Consider the following 22,838-nt stretch of genomic DNA (forward strand, 5'->3'; position numbering starts at 1 on the left):
GCAAAACATAATGTGCTTCCCATTCTTTGTCCCACAGGAAGCCAAAAAGACCCACCCTGGCCTTCGCCACTCCTTTCCCTAGTCCCAATGGCATAGCTTCCCTTTCTTTTGGAGGGGTATTCTTTTATAGCTGTGCCCAGCATTGAAGAAAGCTGAGAAGCTTGTGAGGCCCGCCCTGAGAACACTGTACCACAGAACGTTAGTGTAGGAGGAAAAAAATGTAACCTTTCCTTGTCTTCAAATATTTCATTTTCAGTAGATGTAATATTTCCAAGTACACAAAAATGTTTTATCGATAACACAATAGAGCAACAAATATCTTGAGTGAATTAAAAATGTTTTCTCCACCAGTTCCTGTTCATACCCATTTTATTCTTAACACTAGCCAGATAAAAATCATGATTCAGACAATTCCCATGCATTATCTAGTAAGGAGCTGTTCATTATTATGCTTTCCAAACCTCATACCCCAAACCCACCCACCAAAACAACTTATCCAGTATTGAAATAGAAAGTACAGCTGGGAAGAGTAGGGTAGACAGAAGGTGAAGGAATTTGAGAAGAAATGCAAGTAAAATATAAGTGTTTAGGGCAGTGAAAGTGAGGCTAGGCATTAAGAGGCAATTGTGGAAAGCAACAAAGGATATGTATTCCCAATTTCCCATGATATGCCACGATTATGCCCACATTACTGGTGCAGCAAAAGGAGCCAAGACAATTGCTTTGTCACTAGTTTGTCCAATCACTGCTATAATTCGCCGTTCTCATTCAGATGCTGGAAATGTTGCAGTCAGGTCCTCATGAGCCATGAGATCCAAACTTGGCTTTTATTTGAATATCATAATCATCCCCCTGCTACATGGGTTGTCATACATTTTGTGGTAGCAAACTCAGGCTTTTAACTGACAGTGGACTTGGCAGGATGCCACAGATGATTTTGTCCCTCACCCCCAGGGCTCACTTGTATATTGTGTTAGTACTTCTTTAATGATCAGGGTATGCAAACTTTCTATCCTCCACGGCTGCATCAGATTTGTCTTGTGGTGATGCAGTCCATTCAGGTATGCATGCACACACCACTCACTCTCATATAAATGCACATTCAATGTACCAACTGATAAATTAACGATAGAGGATACCCTGTCACAGATTCTGCTAGAAGAGACCAAACCTTGGGTTGCAAGTGTTGACTCCCACTTAAAATGTAAAATATCTGTTAGCCATTTTTGGCCCACATTATTTATGTCTTAAAATATAAACTCTGATATTCAGAAGTTTAGAAAATAAACACAACTTGTTTACACTGGAAGCATTAGTGAAATAAGTGCAAAGGTCTGGATGATAATGAGACCTAGCTATTTTTGAAAAATGTTTACTGTAACTGAGTTTGAACTGAGATTACACTACAAATTTAACATAACCACCTCTTAATGTATGCCAAAACACCTGAAGGTTCAATTCCCACCAGCATGAGCTAGCAGAGCCAATGGTGAGGGATCATGGGAGTTGTAAGAACATACCTGGAGGACCAAAATACACTTATTTCTCCTTTGGCTACCAAAGCCTAAGTGATCAGGATGGTTTCTGTACAAAGACTTTAATCTTCCACTTAGATGCTTTTTCCAGAATATGAATGGTTTGGATATTAGCTATAGGCAACATCTTGAAAATTACGGTTTTGGCAGTTTGCTGTGTCTTTATTTTGGTAACTGGAAGCTATCAATTCTAACAGTTCAGTCCTACACATATCTACGCAGAAGTAAGTTCCATGATGCAAATGTCAATTCTTAATTGCATTTTCTTTTTACTATTTGAACCATTATTGTAATAAGAGAATTGTAGAGAAAGTTGTTTATTTTACAAATTTAAATATAAAAGTGAAATGTGTTGGACGTACCTAGGAGAGAATGTTACATGTAAAAAAAGAAAAAAAAAAAGAATGTCCAATTCTGTACCTCAAAACAGAACCTGATAACGGAAGATTCACAGAAGAGCAACAGGTCTTTGTAAAAACATCACAGCTATACTTCAAAAAAGTATAAAATATTTCACATGGCAAATCTTCCCTACCCAACACTCTCCCCAAAGTATTAATATATGTAAACTGTGGAAAATTATTCATAGTATAAAAGGAATGCTCCTTTTAAATCCTTTCAAGGATGTCCAGTAGTACTACACAGTAGTTTCATGTTTCCATAACCCAGTCCTGATATTGCCAGTACTGTCAGCACTCAATAAAGTTCCCTCCTGGGTGCTGCTTTTCAGCGGCCCATTCTGGACAGCCAAATTTAAACCATAGGACTTCTGCTGTTCTTCCAGCTCGACCACTATTGGTTTTCTCAATACATCCTTTTTGAAGTTTGTTGGTACTGTCTTTTCGGTGTTCCTGTGGCCTTTTTGAAGAGTGCTACAAGCATCACTGCTGTCTTGCTGGGACTGGTTATACTGCCGTTCTCTGTATGCCAGATAAGCTCTTCGGCTCCTCGAGTGCCCTTCACTAATGCTTTGACGAGTTTTAGGCAAGCCATTTTGGATGCTTCCCTCTACACTGGTGGGAACATCGTAAGCATACTCCCGCAAGACTGTCAATCTGCTGGCACGGTGCCCTTTACTTCTGTTTTTGTGATGGCGACCTGGGTGTCCATTTGTCCGTAAAGGTACCTCTAAAGGGGCCACATGCATTTTGATCTCATTGTCTACTGAATGTTCAGTAAGGCTGTTATCAAGTGGAGGGCCACTATTCAGTGCTAAGGAGCCCGGAGGACACAGAGCTGCTGCAGCCTGTATGTTGGTTAGTTTACAACCTTGAGAAGAATTTTTTAAGCTTGATGCACTTTTATTAGTACATGATGACTCTGCGCTGCTATTGGTGCATTTGGCAGGTTCTCCATTTGTCCCACTTGCACTAGAAGAGGGCTGAATATTAACTTGTACCGAGTATGTGGTCCTTCCTGGGCAGCAGGTTGTTATCCAAGCATGTCTGACATCTTCTCTATTTACACAATGATGTATTATTAGAAAACCACTAAGGCTTAAACTCATAACTCCAAAAAAGCAGCTAAATACCAAATCCAAGGGGTAAGATAAAGAAACAGCAAAGGCCCCAAAAATCCACAGAGCCACATACAGAAATAAAGTGAGGCTCACACCCACAAGCTGAGCATGGAAACTATGTTCATTTTCCAAAGCTGAAGTGGAAACCAGCGACACAGACATTGAATCTTGATGGTTCAGGTTGCCATGTTCATTGGGTGCTAAACGTTGCTGCTCCTCAGCTGGCTCTTTAAGCTCAAATTTACGCTCAGGATGTCTTTTCAGTTGTATGAATATGCTGAGAAAATACATGCAGTTTACAAAAATAATGAAGCTAGCTGGTCCATAAAAAGCTCCCAAGCTTGGTTCCCATGCCATCCAGCAACTGCAACAAAAAAGATGCAAAGCCTGAGAAAGACATTCATTGTCACATTACCTTTAATAATTCAACCATTTCAATTAATTTAAATCCATTTAATTTAGTTGTGTAATATAGATGTCAGGCCCTACATCCAGCCAAATACACATCAGTATGACCATACTCACTAAGCTGAATTAGGTCTGCTTCCATAATTCCTTATATTTGCAGCAGCTGTTATCCCACAAACTATGATGGGGATGCCTCCACCAATTAGGTAGAACCTAAAAACAAAGCAGATAACAAGTAGTGGTTGCAACAATTAGAGATACACTTTGCCAATTCTGTGTGGTACATCATTATTAGGAAGGTCTTGAAACCTACAGTGCTGTTGAAAAACTGTGTCTCAATTCATGTGCATCAGCTAGAATATCAGCTGGACAAAAGCATTTAAGTGAATTTGACCGTCAGTGTCTACTGTTCACTTACCATTAAAAAGGACACTGTCCCACTGGTTCTAAACGAAAGCAATAAGAACATCTCCGCCTTTGTTCACCATCGCAAAATCCTGCAGTGGCTCTCTCCTTGCTCAAAATGCAAGTTAAGGAAGAAACTGCTGCTTCCCTTTATCTACTTTGTGGACTAGCAGCTGCTGCAGCCATTATGCTTCTTTTTGTGTGGTGTTTCAGAGGTAAAGATATGAACCAGGGCTATGTAAAAAGAATTGCTACTTAAGTGTAACCTATCAAACACGTATTTACCTACAGCTTAGTATGATCATGTAATTGGAAATAAATTCCACAGAAATTAATGCATTTTTCCCAGTGTACATTCAATGGTAGCCTTAATTAGGTTTTGAAGGAGCCATACATGAAATGCAAGAGGTTCATTGTAATACAAGTAGATTTTCTTGTTTCTTTTCTTTACCTTTCTTTCTTTTGGTTTGGAATTATTCTAAGAGGCAAAGAGAAGGTGAATTTTGGGTTTCAACTGAGTTTGAAGTTGGTATTTCCCCCTCCTCCTCCACACACATTTTGGTCTGGGCTTCTACTTTCTTTCCCCTCTCTTAGGCTGCTGAGCTACCTGATTCAGTCTGCTACTGTGAGTGTCTCCCCCCCCACCCCCCCGCAACTTTTTTTAACAGGGGATGGAGTTGTGGCTGCTGGCTCACCTGACTCAGCCTGCTATACTAAAAATCTGGGGTTTATGGGTGGGGAAGAAAGTTCTGATTCTTGTGAGTGACCAAATTGCATGAACAAACAGGGTATTCAAAATGTAACAAGAGAAGCTACAGAGATTCACACCAACTAACTGCTATTTTCTCCTACTGATCCATGTGGAAACAACTGATGCAGCCTCAGGAAATGCTGGATATTTCTCCAAAAGACTATGAGAAGATCTTGATAAGGAAGTGCAGGAATTAGAAGCACAACTCATGTTTTCATCCTTTGCATCATGGATCAGAATGTTAGTAGGGAAAGAAGGATAATGAAACTGAGCAGCTGGCCATGTAGATGGTATTGCTGGAACACATTTGATTTCATGGATGGCCTATGATATCACTGTGAAGGGCTAAATAGCATAAACACTGGAGGAGCTAGAGATGTCAGAGAAATCCGTAAGAGATTCAAATAAGTTTGGATTTCTATAAATATGACCTATGGACTAGCTTTTCTCAGTTGTGGACAGGCCTTGCAGTTCTTGAAGAGATAAGTGATAATACACATTAGCACTAATAAAAATCAGTGCAAGCAGAGCTGAGGTCCTGTTTAAAAAATCCAATTCCATCCATGAGCAGATAATGGAACAAGAGATGCCTGACAATCTGTGAAACAGAAAGAATTCAACAAAATCCATTCATGCCTAGCAGAAACCTCTCAAATCTGATTACGCGCCCGAAGACCGCGTAAGACTGCACCGCGCCGCCGGCTCCGCCGCTACCTGACTGCCCTGCCACGCCCCTGCACACGTGGCAGGTGTGCCCGGACGGGGTGGGGCGTCGGGTGGCCGGCGGCTACAAAGTGCTGCAGGGGGGAGCGCCGGCAGGAGGAACAACACCTGGCAGGAGACCGCGCCCGCGCCCGAGAACCGCACCGCGCCCAAAGACCGCGCCGCGCACGCGCCCAAAGACCGCGCCGCGCACGCGCCCGAAGACCACGCCGCGCACGCGCCCGAAGACCGCACGAAGACCGCGCCGCGCCGCCGACTCCGCCGCTACCTGACTGCCCTGCCACGCCCCTGCACACGTGGCAGGCGTGCCCGGACGGGGTGGGGCGTCGGGCGGCCGGCGGCTACAAAGCACCAGCAGCGGCCGGGGCCGGCGGCCAAAGGGCGTCGGCCAAAGGGCGGTTTGCCGCCGTTTGGGGGGGCTGTTCGGGGGGGGCTAGGCTGGCCAGGGGACTTGCTCTTTTGTTGTGGCAGTCCCTTCTGTTGAACGGCCAATTTTAAATGTTTTATAATTTTAAAGTGTTTTAACTTGTTTTTATGGAGTCGTCCCTGGCCATGTTGCCGCCTGAGTTTCCTGGGGAGCGCACTGGCGCCGCCATTGGTGTGGTGATGGGCAATGGACGTAATAGCGGTGGGGGCTTAACGTGTCCGCATAGAAGAAGGAGGGACAGATGGCTGACACCTGTCCCTACTTCTGGTTTTGCTCCCAGCCAGAAGGTGCCAGGGAGTCTTGTCAGTCGCCCCTCGGGCCTGACGGTGCTGTTGTTTAATGCCAGGTCGGCCAATAACAAATCTGCCCTCATCCATGACTTGATTGTGGATGAGGGGGCCGACCTGGCCTGTATAACGGAGACCTGGGCGGGAGAGGGGGGGGATGTTGCCCTCTCTCAATTGTGCCCGCCCGGGTATCTGGTCCAGCACTGTTCACGGCCGGAGGGGAGGGGAGGGGGGGTCGCTTTGGTTTACCGGGCCTCCATCACTCTCACGGGACTTCCTGTCCCTTCAAGACCAGGGCTGGAGTGTCTCTACTTGGTGTTGGGCGACCGAGACAGATTGGGGATTCTGTTGGTGTACCGTGCACCCTTCTGCCCAACAGTCTCCCTGCCTGAGCTGACGGAAACGGTCTCGGACCTGGTGTTGAGGACCCCCAGGATGCTGGTCCTGGGGGACTTCAATATCCATGCCGAGGCTAGTTTGACCGGGGCGGCTCAGGACTTCATGGCTTCCATGACGGCCATGGGGCTGTCTCAACATGTCACCGGCCCGACCCATGAACGTGGACACACTCTGGACCTGGTTTTCTCGACGGGGCAGGAAGAGGGTGGTCTGAGGGTGAGGAATTTATGCTTGACTCCCCTGTCATGGTCAGATCACTTCCTAGTGAGGTTTGTGCTCGAGAGCGACATCTCCCTCTGTAAGGGTGCAGACCCGATTGTGTGGGTCCGCCCCCGGAGCCGGATGGATCCGGAAGGATTCCTGAAGGCTCTGGGGGAGTTTCCGGCTGACAAGACGGGTGCTCCTGTCGAGGCTCTGGTTGAACTGTGGAATGGGGAGATGACCAGGGCTGTAGACACGATCGCTCCTAAGCGTCCTCTCCCACCGGGCAGAGCCCGCTCTTCCCCTTGGTACACTCCAGAATTGAGGGCAATGAAGCAGGTTGGGAGACGACTAGAGCGTAGGTGGAGGAAATCACGTGATGAATCTGACCGAACACACTTAAGAGCCCACTATCGGGCCTATGCTGTGGCGGTAAGGGCGGCGAAAAAGAGACACTTCTCCGCTTCCATTGCCTCCTCACAATGCCGTCCGGCGGAGCTCTTTCGAGTGGTGCAAGGCCTGGTTCACCCAGGGCCAAAGGAAGAGCTGACTCCACCCTCAAAGGCCCGCTGTGACGACTTTGCCGAGCATTTTAGGGAGAAAATCGCTCAGATTCGTCACGAGCTGGATTCCACTATTGATTCAGAGGTTTTAAGGGAGACACCAATGCTGCCGTCTGGTCCAGAATTATTGGATGAATTTCAGTTATTGCGGCCCGATGATGTGGACAAGGTGCTTGGACGAGTACGTCCTACCACTTGCCTTCTGGACCCTTGCCCGTCTTGGTTAATAAAGGATTCCAAGCACGGGATTGGAACCTGGATCTTGGAAGTGGTTAACGCTTCTCTGAGGGAGGGTCGGGTGCCTGCCCCTTTAAAGGAGGCGGTAGTCCGACCGGTCCTGAAGAAGGCGTCACTGGATCCAGGGATGGCCGCTAACTATAGACCAGTGGCCAACATCCCGTTTCTGGGCAAGGTGTTAGAGCGAGTGGTGGCGGGACAACTCCAAGCACTCTTGGATGAAACTGATTATCTGGACCCATTTCAGTCCGGCTTCAGACCCGGGTACGGTACTGAATCTGCCTTGGTCGCCCTGTACGATGACCTGTGCAGGGAGAAGGACAGGGGGAGTGCGTCCCTGTTGGTTCTCCTGGACCTCTCAGCGGCTTTCGATACCATCGACCATGGTATCCTTCTGGATAGGCTGGCGGGATTGGGGGTCGGAGGCACCGCTTTGCGGTGGTTCCGCTCCTATCTCAACGACCGATTCCAGAAGGTGGTGTTGGGGGACTATGGCTCTGCGCCATGGCAGCTTTGCCATGGGGTACCGCAGGGTTCCATTTTGTCCCCTTTACTGTTCAATATCTACATGAAACCGCTGGGAGAGGTCATCAGGAGGTGTGGGCTGCGGACCCATCAGTATGCTGATGATACCCAGCTCTACCTCTCGTTTTCCACCAATCCAGGTGAGGCAGTGGCTGTACTGAACCGGTGCCTGGCCGAGGTAATGGGCTGGATGAGGGCCAATAAACTGAAGCTCAATCCAGACAAGACGGAGGTCCTGTTGGTTGGCGGTTCGGGCTTCAGAGAAGGTGACCTGAACCTTGTCCTGAATGGGGTTGCACTCCCTCCTAGGGACAAGGTCCGCAGCTTGGGAGTGCTCCTCGACCCGGAGCTTTCACTTGAAGCTCAGGTGACAACAGCGGCGAGGAGCGCTTTCCTCCAGCTTCGGCTGATTCATCAGCTGCGCCCCTACCTGGAGTACGACTGCCTTGCAACAGTGACTCATGCGCTGGTGACTTCCCGTCTTGACTTCTGTAACGCGCTCTACGTGGGGCTTCCCTTGAAGACGGTCCGGATACTTCAATTGGTTCAGAATAGAGCTGCCAGGCTGCTGACGGGGACTGGACGTTATGTTCACATGACGCCAGTTCTCCGTCAGCTTCACTGGCTCCCCATTGAAGTCCGGGCCCAATTCAAGGTGTTGGTAATGACCTATAAAGCCCTAAACGGCTTGGGTCCTGGTTACCTGAAGGAGCGCTTACATCCATATTTGCCCAGTCGCCCCCTGAGATCGGCGGGAGAGGCCCTTCTCCGGGAGCCCTCCGTGAGAGAAATTAGGAGGGTGGTTACTCGGAGAAGGGCTTTCTCAGCGGTGGCGCCTAAGTTATGGAATGCGCTCCCCAGAGAGGTCCGCCTGGCGCCGTCGTTATTTGTTTTTCGGCGCCAGGCTAAGACCTTTTTATTTAAGCAACATTTTAAATGCTAAATACAATTGAATTTTATCTGGCCAGGGCGGCTTATTTTATAATGTGAGTTTTAATTAAGATTATTTTATATGGATTTTAACTTGTTTTATCTATGTTGTAAGCCGCCCCGAGGCTTCGGCGAATGGGGCGGCATAAAAATGTTTTAATAAATAAATAAATAAATAAATAAATTAAGAAAGCATTAAACAAACTCTTGGGGGTGGGCATGGCGGGAGTTCAAAGTGAACTACTGAGCCAAGTACTAGCAGCAAAATTATACAGGACAGAGAAGACAAGACAGTGGAGGTGCAACTTAGTGATTAAGTAAACAAAGCAGGGAAACACAGAAAGTGCAACACCCATGGGTCTTGATTGTCTAAATATTAACACAATGAGCATGGATAACAAAAAGGAAGAACTTGAAATTTCATTATGAAATGATAGTTATCACTGATAATTATCGTGGGTTAAGACTCATGAATAGTACACAGCACGTAAAGTATATATTTTCTTCAAAAGCACTAGACCGAACAGAAAGGAAGAACTGAAGCCATGTCTGGGTAAAGATAGAGGAAATGAAAGTAATGTTGTAGTGGCAGTTTACCATAAACCACCAGCCAGTCGAAAGACACACTTTCCTAGAACAGAGGTGAGCTACCGTAGTAATGGTATATTTAAACTAGCTGACAATCTGCTAGAAGCCTAACTTCTGAGTTAGACTTGTAATAAATGTGTTACTTGCTCACATTACCTCTTAGAACAATGGTTTTCAACCAACAGTCTGCAGACCAGCACCAGTCTGCAGGAGTTTTCCTGCTGGTCCATGGGGGGGGGGGGGAGGGGGGGCTCATCCCACTTGCCATGGACCAGCATGAGGGCTGGCTGTGCTCCACCATCCCTTCCTCGGCTGGCATTGTGTTCATGGAGGGTGTGTCGATGCCGCCAGGGGGTCAGGGAGGGGAGAGACAGCTTGGTGGGAGCCAGCTGGGAGCCACCCTGCACTGATTTCAACATTTTGTTCTTTTGTTGGCATTATTTGTTGCTTGGTTTCTGGTTGTTTTGGAGAATTTTCATTTTTTCGGCATTGTGGTTGGAATCTAATGCACAGAATACTGTATTGTGTGCATGATGCTTTTTCTTTCTACCTCAGCGGTCCCCAGTGGTTTTCCTCTTTTTGCTGGTCCCCAGCTGCGGAAAGGTTGAAAACCACTGTCTTAGAAGGTAGAAAAAAGAAGCCCAGGACTTAATTCCAATCTGGAAAATTGGTTGATGAAGTGAAAATGGCACACAGGTATCTGGAATATGAATATGTATCCTGGCTGAATGCATTATCTTGAGCTTTAGGAAAAGAGATTTCAAAAAGTTGGCTAGAATTTCATAGAAAGAAAACCATTTTTAAAAGGATGGGAGGTCTTGAAAATTGAAATGCTGAAGGCAAAACTGCAAACTAATGAAAGGGAAACAGAAGAAGAGGATTCTCTGAAGTGCTGTGACTCAATAAAGGAATGTAAAAGAGATGGAAGGAGGGAAACATAGCCTTGTTAGAGTACTACAGATCAGACCAACCTGAAAGGTTGGTTTGTTTCAGGAAGGCTAAAATGGCCCAGAATGTGCTGGGGCTTGTGAGGATACTAAGAACAACAACAAGGGCTTCTTTGGCTATATTAGGAGCAAGAAGAGCAATGATGTGCTGGATCTGCTGGCCAACATTTGACAGAATCACTCAATAGCTTTTGCTTTCCACAAGGAGAGTTGTATTCAACCTGGGACAAGAACAAATGCCATAAAGAGTGACATGCAGTTCAAGATAGATTAGAATAACACCTATCTTCTTTAAATGGGTACAACTGTCCAGATAAATTACATCCCCAAGTACTCAAGGAACAGGAGACATAATTTCAGAGAAGGTATCTAAAGTCTTTTAGATTTTTTTTGAGAACTGGTGTTATAATGTAATGATGGAGATGGCCACATCTTCAAATGGGAAGAAAATGGAACTAGAAACTACAGATCAGACAATTTAATGTCAAAACTAGGCAAAATTCTACAACAGTTCATGAAGCAATATGTGAACATCTGGAAGATAATGCATTGATTACCAGTATTCAGATAGGGGTTTTGCCAGGAATCTTGTGTCAGAACAGCCCTAATAATTTTTATTTTTAGGACAGGAGTTACTAGCTTGACAAATGGATATTGTTATAAACTTGTTAACAAGATGATAAAATATGGGCTGATTCCACAGCTGTTTGTGAAACCGCACTCAGTGAGCGCTTATTAACGGCTGGGTATCCTCCTAGAAGGAAGCCATGAGTAGAATGCTGCAGGACTCTGGCTTAGGCTTTTAATTTTCAACATTTTAACAAAAATCCAGAATGAGGGTGTGGAGGGATTGATTAGCAAAACTGCTGGAATCACAAGGCAAGGAAGGACAGTTAGCACCACAGAAAATGTGATCAAGATTGAAAAGAATCCAGACAAGTTGGAACAATTAGTTTAAACTAACAAGATGAAATTTAACAGAGATAAATATAAATGTAGGTATAGAGAGTATAGACATGGGTGATGTGACTGCACCAGTATGTTGAGGAAGATCCAGCTATCTTAATAGATCACAATCTGAGTATGAGTCAGCAGTGTGATACAGCTGCTAAAAAGCTTTTGGACTGCATTAAAAAGAAAAAAGTGCAGTGTTCAAGTGATAGAAAGTAATAGTTCTACTCTATTCCATGGTCATCAAATAACACTGGGAATTCTAGGTGAATCTTTTAAGAACTCTGATAAAGTGATAAAGTAGGGAGCATCCAGTAAGCAAGGTGATGGGGGGCAGGGGCGGGTGTCTGGAAACCAAGTCTTATGAAGAGTGACTGAAAGAGCTAAGTATGTTCAGACTGGAGAAGAGATTAAGAGGAGAAGGCTACTGGATTTCAAATAACTGAAAGGCTGTTGGGCAGAAGACTTATTCTGTTGACCATGCTGCCAGCCTCTAGCTATGGAGCCCAGCCTCACACCAGTGCCCTGGTCCCGGTGTTCTGCTCACGCCTGCCTACATTCTGGTCCTCGTAACAGGAAGTGACCTAAGAACATAAGAAAATCCATGCTGGATTAGTCCAAAGGGCCATCTAGTTCAGCACTCTGCACACATGATGGCAAACCAGCTGCCCACAGGATCGCTCAAGCAGGATCGATGCAAGAGCTCCACCTGCTCAAACTCCTCAACAACTGGTGCATACAGACATGCCACCTCTAGTAAAGGAAGCAGCACACAGTCAGCAAAGCTAGGAGTCACTCATAGCCTCCTCCTTCATGAATTTGTCCAATCCTTTTTTTAAAGCTATCCAGATTGAGGGCCATCGTCACTTCCCATGACAGCAAATTCCACAGCTGAACTATGCACTGTGTGAAGAAGTACTTGATTTTATCTGTCCTAAACCTCCCATCAGTCAGCTTCATGGCATAAACCTGATTTGAGTGTTATGAGGGAGAAAAGTGTTTCCCTCTCCTCTGGTACAGGGCTGATTTTAGGGACATTTTAAGTACTCTAGTAAGAAGGTCAGCAATTTCATGTTTGAGTTCTTTGAGAACTCTAGGATATTTGCCCATCTACTCCACGTTTTGCGGAGCTGTACCTCTCCCTCTTTTTTCATGGGCAGACACAGACAACTGCTTTCTAGCTAAAGTTTTATTAGGTTAATGGAAACCAGTGAGGCCAGCTTTAAAATACAAAATAAGCGTATTGTAGAAACGAATTAGAAAAGAAACAAAAAGTTACTGTTTTAAGAGATCAAGCCACTGAAGGAGTATGGCCTGAAAGGTAAGAAATTGATTCTAAAATCAGGTTCTCTCCTTCCTCCCAAACTCAAATTATCAACACTATTTTTAAAGTGGACCTCCTTGTGTAAGGGCTAACTGCATAAAATACCCAACACTTCTTAGCTGCTCCATGCCATTTAACTGACACTTGACCATGGCTGATGCTCCCTTCTCCTCATGCTCACTGTGACTTCCCAAGGTATCTGAAATTTATCGGACTCTCTGCTATTTCTCAACATGTCTCTGGCTCATCTGGTCTTGGCATTTCAGGTAGAAGTTCCACCCTGCACTCCTCTTATGACTCAGATTCTTTCCACACTTCTGGCGGTGTGTCTCCCAGGTTTCAGATAAGGCATTCTCATCACCTCCTATTTTATCCTTTAAATGGAATTACCAAGAATTGAGGATGTTCTGCATGCAAAGTATTGGATCTATCATGGGGTTATGCCCTTTCTCAGCTCCTTCTATCATCAGATTTATACAGAAAAAGTTATGCACTGCTTTCATGTCTTGTATTTTTATATATTAGTTGTGCTTTCATATATAAGTTGATTTGACTTAAGAGAAAATATTTGCTTGAATAATTAACACTGTGGGGTTATGAAGTTCCATTCAGTTTTGAATAAAACTAATCAGTTTCTGCCACCTTGTGGACAAAGCAAGATTCACTTAGTTTAACAGGCAACCAATAGCACATCTAAATAGAAAATCAAATGCATATTTTTAATATCTGAGAGGGGGAAACCACATAGAACAAGAAAAGACTACAGTGAAAGTAAGGTTTTAATGGCTCCTCCCTTCCTCCCCTTGAAGACTCAAGTTTGCAGTTTGGTTCACTCCTGTATTCAGTCTGGAACCTGGAATCCCAGGCACCAGCAACAGAAAGCAGTATGTCTGCATAGCTATAACTGGTATGCCAACTGTACTGAATGAATGAATGACTCTATTTTGGTGATGGACCAATAAAGCCAACTATAGCTGTTCCTGGAAAACCGTATGTTGACACAAGCGTTAGTTATATCCATTAGAACTACTGTAACACAATCTATGGGGGCTGTCCTGAAAAAGTGTCCAGAAACTTCATCTGGTCTAGAATGCTGCAGCTTGACTATGACTGGGACCAGTTACAGGGAGTATACATGATGTCCTTGTTACAACAGCTTCTGGGCCTGGGCAGAATTTGAAGTGCCTGATTATGACCTATAACCCCTGATATGACTTGAATCAGGCTACCTGAAAGACCATATTCTCCTATACAAGCCTGTCAAGTTTTAAGATCTCTGGGAAGAAGCCTTTCTCTCAGTTCTGCCACCACAGAAGGTAAATTTGGTGGAGATGCGAGAGCTCTTCCAAGGCTCTGGACCTTCCATGCAAGGTTAGGATTGCTCTTTCACTATTGTATTTCAGGTAGCAGGCAAAGCCTTCAGGCAGGTTTTGGGCTTTTAAGCTGGGTTGCTATTTAAAGGATTTTAACAGGGTGAATGGTGTTCTTTTTATTGATGTACTTTAACTGCATTTTAATTTGTTTTTATGTTTGGATTTTATTTCTATCTTTATTTTAACATTACTACTGCTAAGTACCTTGAGTGGTATTTTCAGAACAGCAGACATAGCTTTAACAGATAAAGAATTAATATTTGCTGGGGGAAACTGCATATACAGAAATGTGCAGACTGTCCTTCTGGTATCTGTGCACTACTCAATATGGCTTACAACACATTAGCATCACAACAACATCACATACAATAAGCATCCAAGAAAAGCAGAGATCTCAGATAAAGCAAAACTTTACATAACACAGCAGATAATGGGCAAAAACTTCCAGAATAAAATGTATTTACAATTATCTTCATTCCAGTCAATCAATCTCAGGCATGTATAGACATACACACAGTGTGCACCTGAGCTGGACTAAATAAAGGATACATATATCTATACTACCAAAATGATTAGTAAGAACAATCTAGTAGTAAGTCAACAGTATATGGGCTACTATGCTAGAACAGACAGACTGCTAACCTGTCGCAGTTGTGTGATATCACTCAAAGAAGGCTAGAGATATGAAAAAGGCAAAGAGTGGTTAAGTGTACAGGGCATGTGAGCAAAGACAAAAGGTTAAAATTTTACTGGATACAACCATGTAAGATGAAGAACAGAATTTAGGCTAGGGTTATAATTGGGGAAAGAAGAGAAAACTGAGAGAAGAATGTTCTTAAGACCACAATGGTTCCACATGACATGAAGAAAGTGGGCTGGTAAGATTGTCTTACTGGTCTACTAAAAGTGTTAAGAGATAGTTCAAAGCTTGCCTAAGAAGTTAACTCTATCAGCTGGAGGCAGAGCCAGGATGGAGAAGGCCACCTTCTACCAGATGATTCTGGGCATCAGTCTTCTTTTGTTCCCACTCAGCATCAAACCATTCCTATGAAATCAGTAATGTAGCATTTCACCCACTGTGTTCCTTTTAGCCCAGCAGATAAAATTCCAGTGAATAAAGAAGTTGAACAACATTTCTCACCTCAGCATTGGTCTAGGAGGAGGTGGTGGTTCATCAGGGTCTTGACACCTCTTCACCTTCCTAGTGACTTGCTTATAAATGTTCCTAGAAGTGACACCCATCCATAACAAAGTGGACAGTGTAGAATAGTGCAATATTATTCCGACCTGAAAAACAGGTATTAAATAAAATACTCAAATGAGATAGATGTTAGCAATTTATGAACCTAGTGTACATAAAGTCCTAACATAGTTGGGATATTTCTAACCCGTCCAATCACTATGTGTCTCTGGCTGGCTTACAAACAAATTCAATAAATACAACAATATAAATATATGTATGTTAAGTACATAAAATGCAATATATCTTCTGAAATATAACTACTCTTAAGCAACATCTGCTTGATTAATTTCTCTGAGTTCATATGTTTACTCTCAACTACTGGGCACCCTGATAAGAAAATACTCTTCAAAACATTACATTTATATAAAACTATATAGAATTCTACAATTTGGCTGAAATGTTGCACTCAGTAAGAAGCTGCTATACATTTTACTCTTAAGAAATCACTTGCACTATTGGTTTTAAATTACGTTTTATTTCACTACAGGAATAAAAGGGACACTTTTCGTTCAGTAATTTGCTCTAAAGATAGCAGAGTGCAAAATACTTGCAAGGCATATCAGCTACAAATGGTACATATACTGTTCATTCATTGTGCTTGCTTCTAGTTTCTCTAAAATATAAAAAGGAAACATGGATCTAATTCTATATATTTTAGGCTAAAGTACATTGATTCATACTTAACCTGTATCACATCTTCAGCTTTCAGTTTCCTTTATCCCTTTCTCCTGCTGTTTTAAGTTTCTCCTATAAAAGCTTCCCCTTTTTCCTCCTTCCTCTTAATTCACATTTTAAAAATTGTTATTATTGTCACTTTTCTTGAAAGTATGAACTTTGCTTCTAACCTGCTGCCATACATGAAATAGCCAAGGTACTGGGGGGGTCAAACGAACAGTTAATGTGCAATCTAGAACACTGGAACCTATTGCTGGATCCTGACCCTCAGTCTGAGAAGCTCTGATCTGAAAAGTGGTTATCAATCAGCACTTTTCAAGTGTGTTATATGTTAGACCAAGGTGATTGTCCACAGGAAATTTGGGTGTTACTTAACTCAAGATTGGCTAAAATACCCTTGATCACCACTTCCAACTTTCCACCTACACTATATAGGTACAGAGAAGTACTGGGTGCACTTTTAAACTTTAATACATTCCTAAATCTTCTACAGTGCTCAGGAACTCTTTGGCAAAGGAATGCATGTGGAAAAGATTCTATGAGAGAAAAATAGTCCAAAAAAACTGGTCTAGATAATACCATTCTTCAAACAAGTAAGACACTTCTTTAAACAGTAAAATATGCTCTGAACACAAAGTTTCAGAAGAGTACATTTCTGACTTTGGTTTAGTAATTTCCTAGAATGGAATGGATAACTGCCAAAATGTTATATTTTTGCAGGGAAAATGCTCAATAAACATTGACAACATCATTGCTCCACACACAAACCCTTTTATTATTTTTTATGGCTTTTAGTGGTTCCAAACACACATTTCACTTACTGCTTGGCAGATGCTAGCATTCTTGCTCTGGGTTATGCCTCCAACGTACATCACACATGTCAGGAAAATATGAAAGCTGAGGTTAACTAACATGTGCCAGCTTTTAAGGCTGATCCTGATGACACTGTTAAACAACAAAAACAGAGTTGTATTTCACAGAATCAACATCACAACATGTTTGTTTTAAGTGGAATAAGAGTCTCATCACGCTGAATCTATGTGGGCCTTAATTACTAAAATTGAAATACTAATTATTACTAAATATTGTACTAAAATTTAAAACATAAAATAGACTGTCCAGAATAGACATCATGAAGAATGAGGTGCAACTTTGGATAGTGGTATGTGCGAAACCACTAGTTTCCAGATTTTCTTCTTTCAAGAAATGCTTTTTATATCAAACTTGTTTGTTAAAAAAACTGTACTTCTTCCTACATCTGTAAACTGTAGGAATTTCAGGACATACTTTAGGGTACAAGCTGAAGTCACATATTACAGTGATGGCTATTCAGTAATTTTGGGCCTGTCACTCACTCTCAGACTAACCCATCTCAGGATGAGTGTTGTGAGGATAAAATGGAGCTATGTAAGCTGCCATGGGTTCCTCACACACAGAAAAGGGTGGTATACAAGTGCAATGCAACAATAACAAGACAATATAAATTCAGAATCTTGATACCTGTGATGATATATGTAGCTAATTTTGATTATCAAGAGGCACAACAGAAGAATCACAGCAGATACATAGATAACTGGATGTAGAAGATCAGCTGCCTGGATATATCCTGTCAAATCCTGAGAGGTAAGACAATACAATGCATGGTGTTAGTTCAGTCAGTGTTCCCATTTGACATAAGGATTATTCTTTATAGATCCAAAAGACTGTATAAAAGCAGCATAAAATTTGGGTGCAGCCAAAACAGAATTCTTCCCTCTCAACTCTCAGCTTTGCATTTTTAACTTCAATAAGCATGCTAGTTCCTCTTGCAGTTCTTTTCCATCTTAGTCAGAAATCCCCAAGGAGGGGAAACAGTTACAGTAATTGGAGTCTGGATCATAATGTAGATAGAGGGAAAATTATTAAGACTGTATGAGCCACTTAGCACAATGCAATAGCCAAATTTAGAAAGCTAATGACTGAAGGGTTATGACACTCTCCTCAAATTAGCAAGGTTAACATGCTTGCCTAATCTATTCATTTTGATACATCCTTGCCAAAACAGCAGACAGCAGAATGTTTATTTTTGTTCCTCCAGGTGGCACAGTTATATTTTACCTGAAATTGATTACCTCTTCAAATATAAACCAAACTGTAGATAAAGTTTTGGATTCTTAAAAAGTAGGTTATTTCTTTCTACAAAAGGATTAGATGTAATTGTAAGAATCAAAGCATAAGAATTTTTAGTTCTGGGATTATAGTGATTAGGTTTTTAAAATACCTACCTACCAGTTTTATTTTATCTCTTCTTACGTAAAGGCTCCACAGACCCTGACATCACATGCTAATTTTTTTTTTACAGAAAGATTATCCAGAAACCTGGAAGACTCACTCATACAGAATATCCAAGGGCATAACAAAAACGTATTTTGTGATCATACTTCAGTGATGAAGCTATTCTTAATACAGTATTTGAAATTGTTTCTTTTATTTGTTATATTAATTTTCAGTTTTTGAACTATTTTCTAATTTGTATCTTTTCATACAGACCCTTTTGTGGGATATTAAGACTGAGAAAAGCCTTGCAATTAATTCCTTAAAGGTTAGTAACCCACAAATACATAACCATGTTAGTTAATAGTAGCCGCAGAGGAGAAAAAGAGAGAACTTCAACCTACATTGCCTGAGCTAAGAATTTTGCCAAAGGAAATAGAGTAAGATCTTACCCAAACTTGGCACTATTTAGCAGCACTACAGTGACAGTTTCCTTTGGTGAGAGGGCACTAACAAGTATTAGATACAGAAATAATCAAGGACACTTTTAATTTCTGCATACAAAACTCAATTTACCACAGAAACTGGGATAAAATTATCAGCTTACATACCATCAGGACCGCGTAGTTACTAAGGGAGTAGCATTGTATAGTAGTGACATTTTCATCTGAAGAAAGAATGTGGCACCCATCTGATTTCCAACCTCCTTGTCCATTCAGCAAATCAAAGTCCCATTGCACTGCAACAGCATCTGCTCCGTGCGCAATGCGCCGTAACGTCACATTAATCGGAATGTGCTGATGTGGTAGATTTAAGCCATCTTGTTTGGTTATAAAGAAAGGCAGAAAAATGACTTCTCTTTATATATGCTAAAATTAAAACAATGCTACTTTAAGAGAACACACACATGCACGCACAGAGGGTATGCTATTTTCTAAGAAAGCAGTGTTGATTAGATGTATAATTTGCAAGGGACAAACCTATTTTGGTGAGGATAACTGGTGTGACCACAGTGAGACGTTTTCTGTCAGCAGTTAAAGTTGTTGAATTTCCTGTTGCTGGGAAAAGTTTCCCATTGCGGAATGCAATAAGTTGAAGCTTGTAGACATTGTCATCTGTTGGCCTAATTTCTCTTTTGTGTTTTTGTGAAAAAAGAGCAGGTGGCAATTGTATAGAGGCCTCCACAATAGTGTTCTGCAAAATAAGCAAGCAGAGTGGATATCAAAGCAAAATACAATGTTTCCTATGTGTCATCTGTGCTCTAGTAAGCTGCTTTCTCTGTCCACCACTGTTAAGTTTTCTTCATTATGTGCTAGGGGTCATTTGCTTAGTTTTGTAAGGAGGAGCTTTCATATGATTGATTCTCTATGCACTAACCATACTGTACGATACAGGCAGGCAAGTCCTCTTTAGTACCTGGAGAGGTTTCACACATCCATTGCTAGAATTTGGGAGAAAGGGGGAAGTCTATGTAGGTGAAGTAATGTGGAACATTCTGCCAGAGCCATGCTTGCAACCACTGTGTTTAAAAAAGACTTTGTTTCTTAACCAAACTGTTAAAGTAGGGGATCATAAATAGTGCATTTTAATTTCTTATTAGTCAGTGGAAATCAGGAGTTTTAACATTAGGATTGTGTTAAGACCCTACAGAAAAGTGGCAGAGCAAAACAATGACTAAGTAAAGAGCCCATTGTTAAAAGCCCATTTGGTTTCAAGGAAATAGAAGCAGACACTGCAAATTGTTCGGCTGACTCCTAACAAACAGTAAGGGGGTAAAACTGGTCTCACATGCAATAATCCTCTAACTGCCACCCGATTGTAGGGGGCAGTTTTGAGTCAACACTAGTGGGAACATATAACAAACCTCAGGGCATGTTCCTGAATGTATCTTTTTAGAAATTAAACACTGTTTCCAGTTCCCTAGTGAGTCTACTGTACATAACTAAAGAACACAGACTCTAGTCACATTTTTCCTTCCAACTCAAATCAAGCAGCAATGAAATTACTTCCTCTATAACATTTCAACTTTTTTTTTGCCATGGACATACTATTCATTTTTTTCACCCATCCCAAAGCAGAATTTCATTTATGTCACAATACTATCTGTTTTGTGAATCTTGGCTTCCACAAACTATGGTTTGGCATTAGGTCTGAACTTAGTATCATCTGGATAGAGTACCTATAGAAAGACTGCCTAAATATAGAAATATGCTATATGCTTTTCAGGGCCAGGTCAAGACCTTTTTATTTACCTGGTATTTTAAAGTTTAAATATTTTAATTATGTTTTTTTTCTCAGTTGTGGCTTATTATGATGTATTTATTATGAGGTGGGGTCGCAATGGGTTGGACACGACTTTGCGACTAACAACAACAAATTTATTGGGTGATTTATTGTAATCTATCCAGAGATGTACAGTAATTGGATGGGTTAGAAATAACCCCAGTAAATAATAAATAAATAATAATAGAAAGAGTATCTGAAAAACAGAACTGTTCACATGGCTAAGAGTCTCTTGCCAGTGATTTCACATACCTTTCCCTCTTCACTCTGATGGGCCAATGGCTTCTTCACTTATCCAGTTCCTGACTGATATGCTCTTCCTTTTCAATTTAACTTCCTACCTATGTAGCAACTTTGTGAGGATTCTAAGCACTAAGGGATTCTAGGCACTTTCATCAATATCTATTAACAAATCCATTAAAAGCACACCTTTTGCTTTTAACAAGCTACAAGGGGGCACTTCAACAATGCAATACTGCAATGTAGTCTCTTTCCTAAAAGAAGTGTTCTTGTACAGGCTACCAGCCAGCCATTCTCTGCAAACACGCCTCAAGCCATTCTGCTTCTTCTTTCCAACCCAACATTGTTGGGTTCACATATTTAATGTGGACTTCTTTGGTGGGGGTGGGGGCATGGCAATAAAATATTCCACTCACCTACAACTTGCAACAGGAAAGTAAAAAGCAAAATAAAAGGTTATTTCATTCAGTAGACTGTATGAACTACCTCTCCCTGTCACACTGACAGACACACACACACACATGCACACCCCTACCTTAAGTGCTAGGCTTGACAATGTATTAGAGACATTACACTTAAAGCCCAGTTGCTTATCAAGACTTCCATCCAGATCTCTTCGCCCATAATCAGGCAGTCCTGTGCGGTCTGTTGCAGCCACCTTCTGGAACACTGTGCAAGTCATTCCAGTGAAGCCAGAACCTTTTATTACGTAAGCTTCCATGGCAATATTTGGAGAATACTACAGAAATAAAGCAGAAAATGCTGTTCTGAAGATGAGGTCATTGTACAAACATCAGAAAAATATATTTTGACACTGATACACTGACTGGGTTGAATATACAATTTATTTTCAAAATATTTTAATCTTTACTCAAATAGTGCCCACAAAAAGTGGAATCTGAGTTTAAAAAGTTTAAAATGAAAATTCCCACTAATTTTAGAATAAAGCAATGCCAATCAATGAATAAAAAAGTGCCAATTCTTACCGTTGAATAAACCTGAGCACCATTAGCTAGTCGGTATGTAGAAATCCTTTGCAAGCACTGAACAATTCGAGTACACGCTTTAGCTTCCCTCTGGGCCATCCACAAGATGTGTTCATCAGCTAGCATTATATTACTTGCAATATCAACCATCACATCACCAAGCTAATTAAAGAAAGGGAGCAAATGTGATGTCTTCTAACATCTACATTGTTCTTCAGATACATATTTTGTTCTCTGAAAATGTCCCTCCAAGCAAATCTGATATTTTTATTGTGCTTTACCACAGGCTTCCTCCAAGGAGGTTAGTACATGGGTCCACCACCTCTCAATTTACATTAACATTAATCAAAAACACACTGATTTAGAAACAAACAGAAGTAACAAAGATACCTATTAAAATGTTAATTTACATTCAAGTTGTAGAGTAACAAACCTCTTGCAAACAATTTGCAAGTTAACTCCCCTAACAGTCGTAATTCTGTTTAAGATTTCTTACTGCTTAAGACACATTTCTTATGTTTCTAGTTTTGTGTCACATACATTTCTATTTTGCTGTTTCTATTTTAGTTTCTCCTATTAGAACACAAATATTTTCATATACATGTTTTGTTCCTACTGTTTCCCAAGGTATGTATAAGTTCTCCTGCCCATAATTAGTTCTTCAGCTGCAGTTCACTGCCACGGATTAGAAAGCTGGTTTCTGCCTTGATGAAATGTAATGTCTAATAATAGTTTGTCATCATATCTGTCCCTTTCAATTGTAACCTGTACTAAGAAAGCTTTTGTTATACTTCTAGTAGAGCAATGCATAAAACACGCCTGCCTGACATAATAATAAAAGGCATGAGAAACATTAGATTTGCAGAAAGAGAACTGGAAATTTAAGATATTCTGATGTATGTACTTGTTTTGCTTAGTTTTTCTATTAAATAGTCAAACAGTGGGAAAAGAAAATTTAAAGGGCAATTTTCTTGCTTATATTGCTATGGAAATAAACTTAAAATATGCCTGCTGAAGTCTGAAAGTCTGAATAGACGGAGAGGAATGGAGCAGAGGATGATGGGG

At 41.8% G+C, this 22,838-nt stretch overlaps 1 protein-coding gene across 5 annotated transcripts in view; it reads right to left on the reverse strand.

The window, feature by feature from the left end:
• Nucleotides 1-351: 351 nt before the first annotated feature.
• ADGRA3 (adhesion G protein-coupled receptor A3) overlaps nucleotides 352-22,838 on the reverse strand; it is a 75,584-nt gene continuing 53,097 nt past the window's right edge. For 4 of the 5 annotated variants that reach the window (XM_044417933.1, XM_044417934.1, XM_044417931.1 and 1 more), the window contains 9 exons: nucleotides 21,774-21,935; nucleotides 21,323-21,526; nucleotides 19,245-19,458; nucleotides 18,876-19,084; nucleotides 17,512-17,627; nucleotides 16,833-16,956; nucleotides 15,235-15,380; nucleotides 3,580-3,675; nucleotides 352-3,418 (listed from right to left, as the gene is read on the reverse strand). In XM_044417933.1, coding sequence (XP_044273868.1) covers nucleotides 2,173-3,418; nucleotides 3,580-3,675; nucleotides 15,235-15,380; nucleotides 16,833-16,956; nucleotides 17,512-17,627; nucleotides 18,876-19,084; nucleotides 19,245-19,458; nucleotides 21,323-21,526; nucleotides 21,774-21,935 — 2,517 coding nt within the window. In that variant the 3' untranslated portion in view covers nucleotides 352-2,172. Of the gene's footprint in view, nucleotides 3,419-3,579; nucleotides 3,676-15,025; nucleotides 15,139-15,234; nucleotides 15,381-16,832; nucleotides 16,957-17,511; nucleotides 17,628-18,875; nucleotides 19,085-19,244; nucleotides 19,459-21,322; nucleotides 21,527-21,773; nucleotides 21,936-22,838 lie in introns of those variants that run through there. The other variant, XR_006413522.1, reaches the window with a different exon arrangement.

Source organism: Varanus komodoensis, unplaced genomic scaffold (genome assembly GCF_004798865.1).
Source record: "Varanus komodoensis strain SLA01 unplaced genomic scaffold, ASM479886v1 scaffold9, whole genome shotgun sequence".
Classification (NCBI taxonomy): Eukaryota; Metazoa; Chordata; class Lepidosauria; order Squamata; family Varanidae; genus Varanus; species Varanus komodoensis.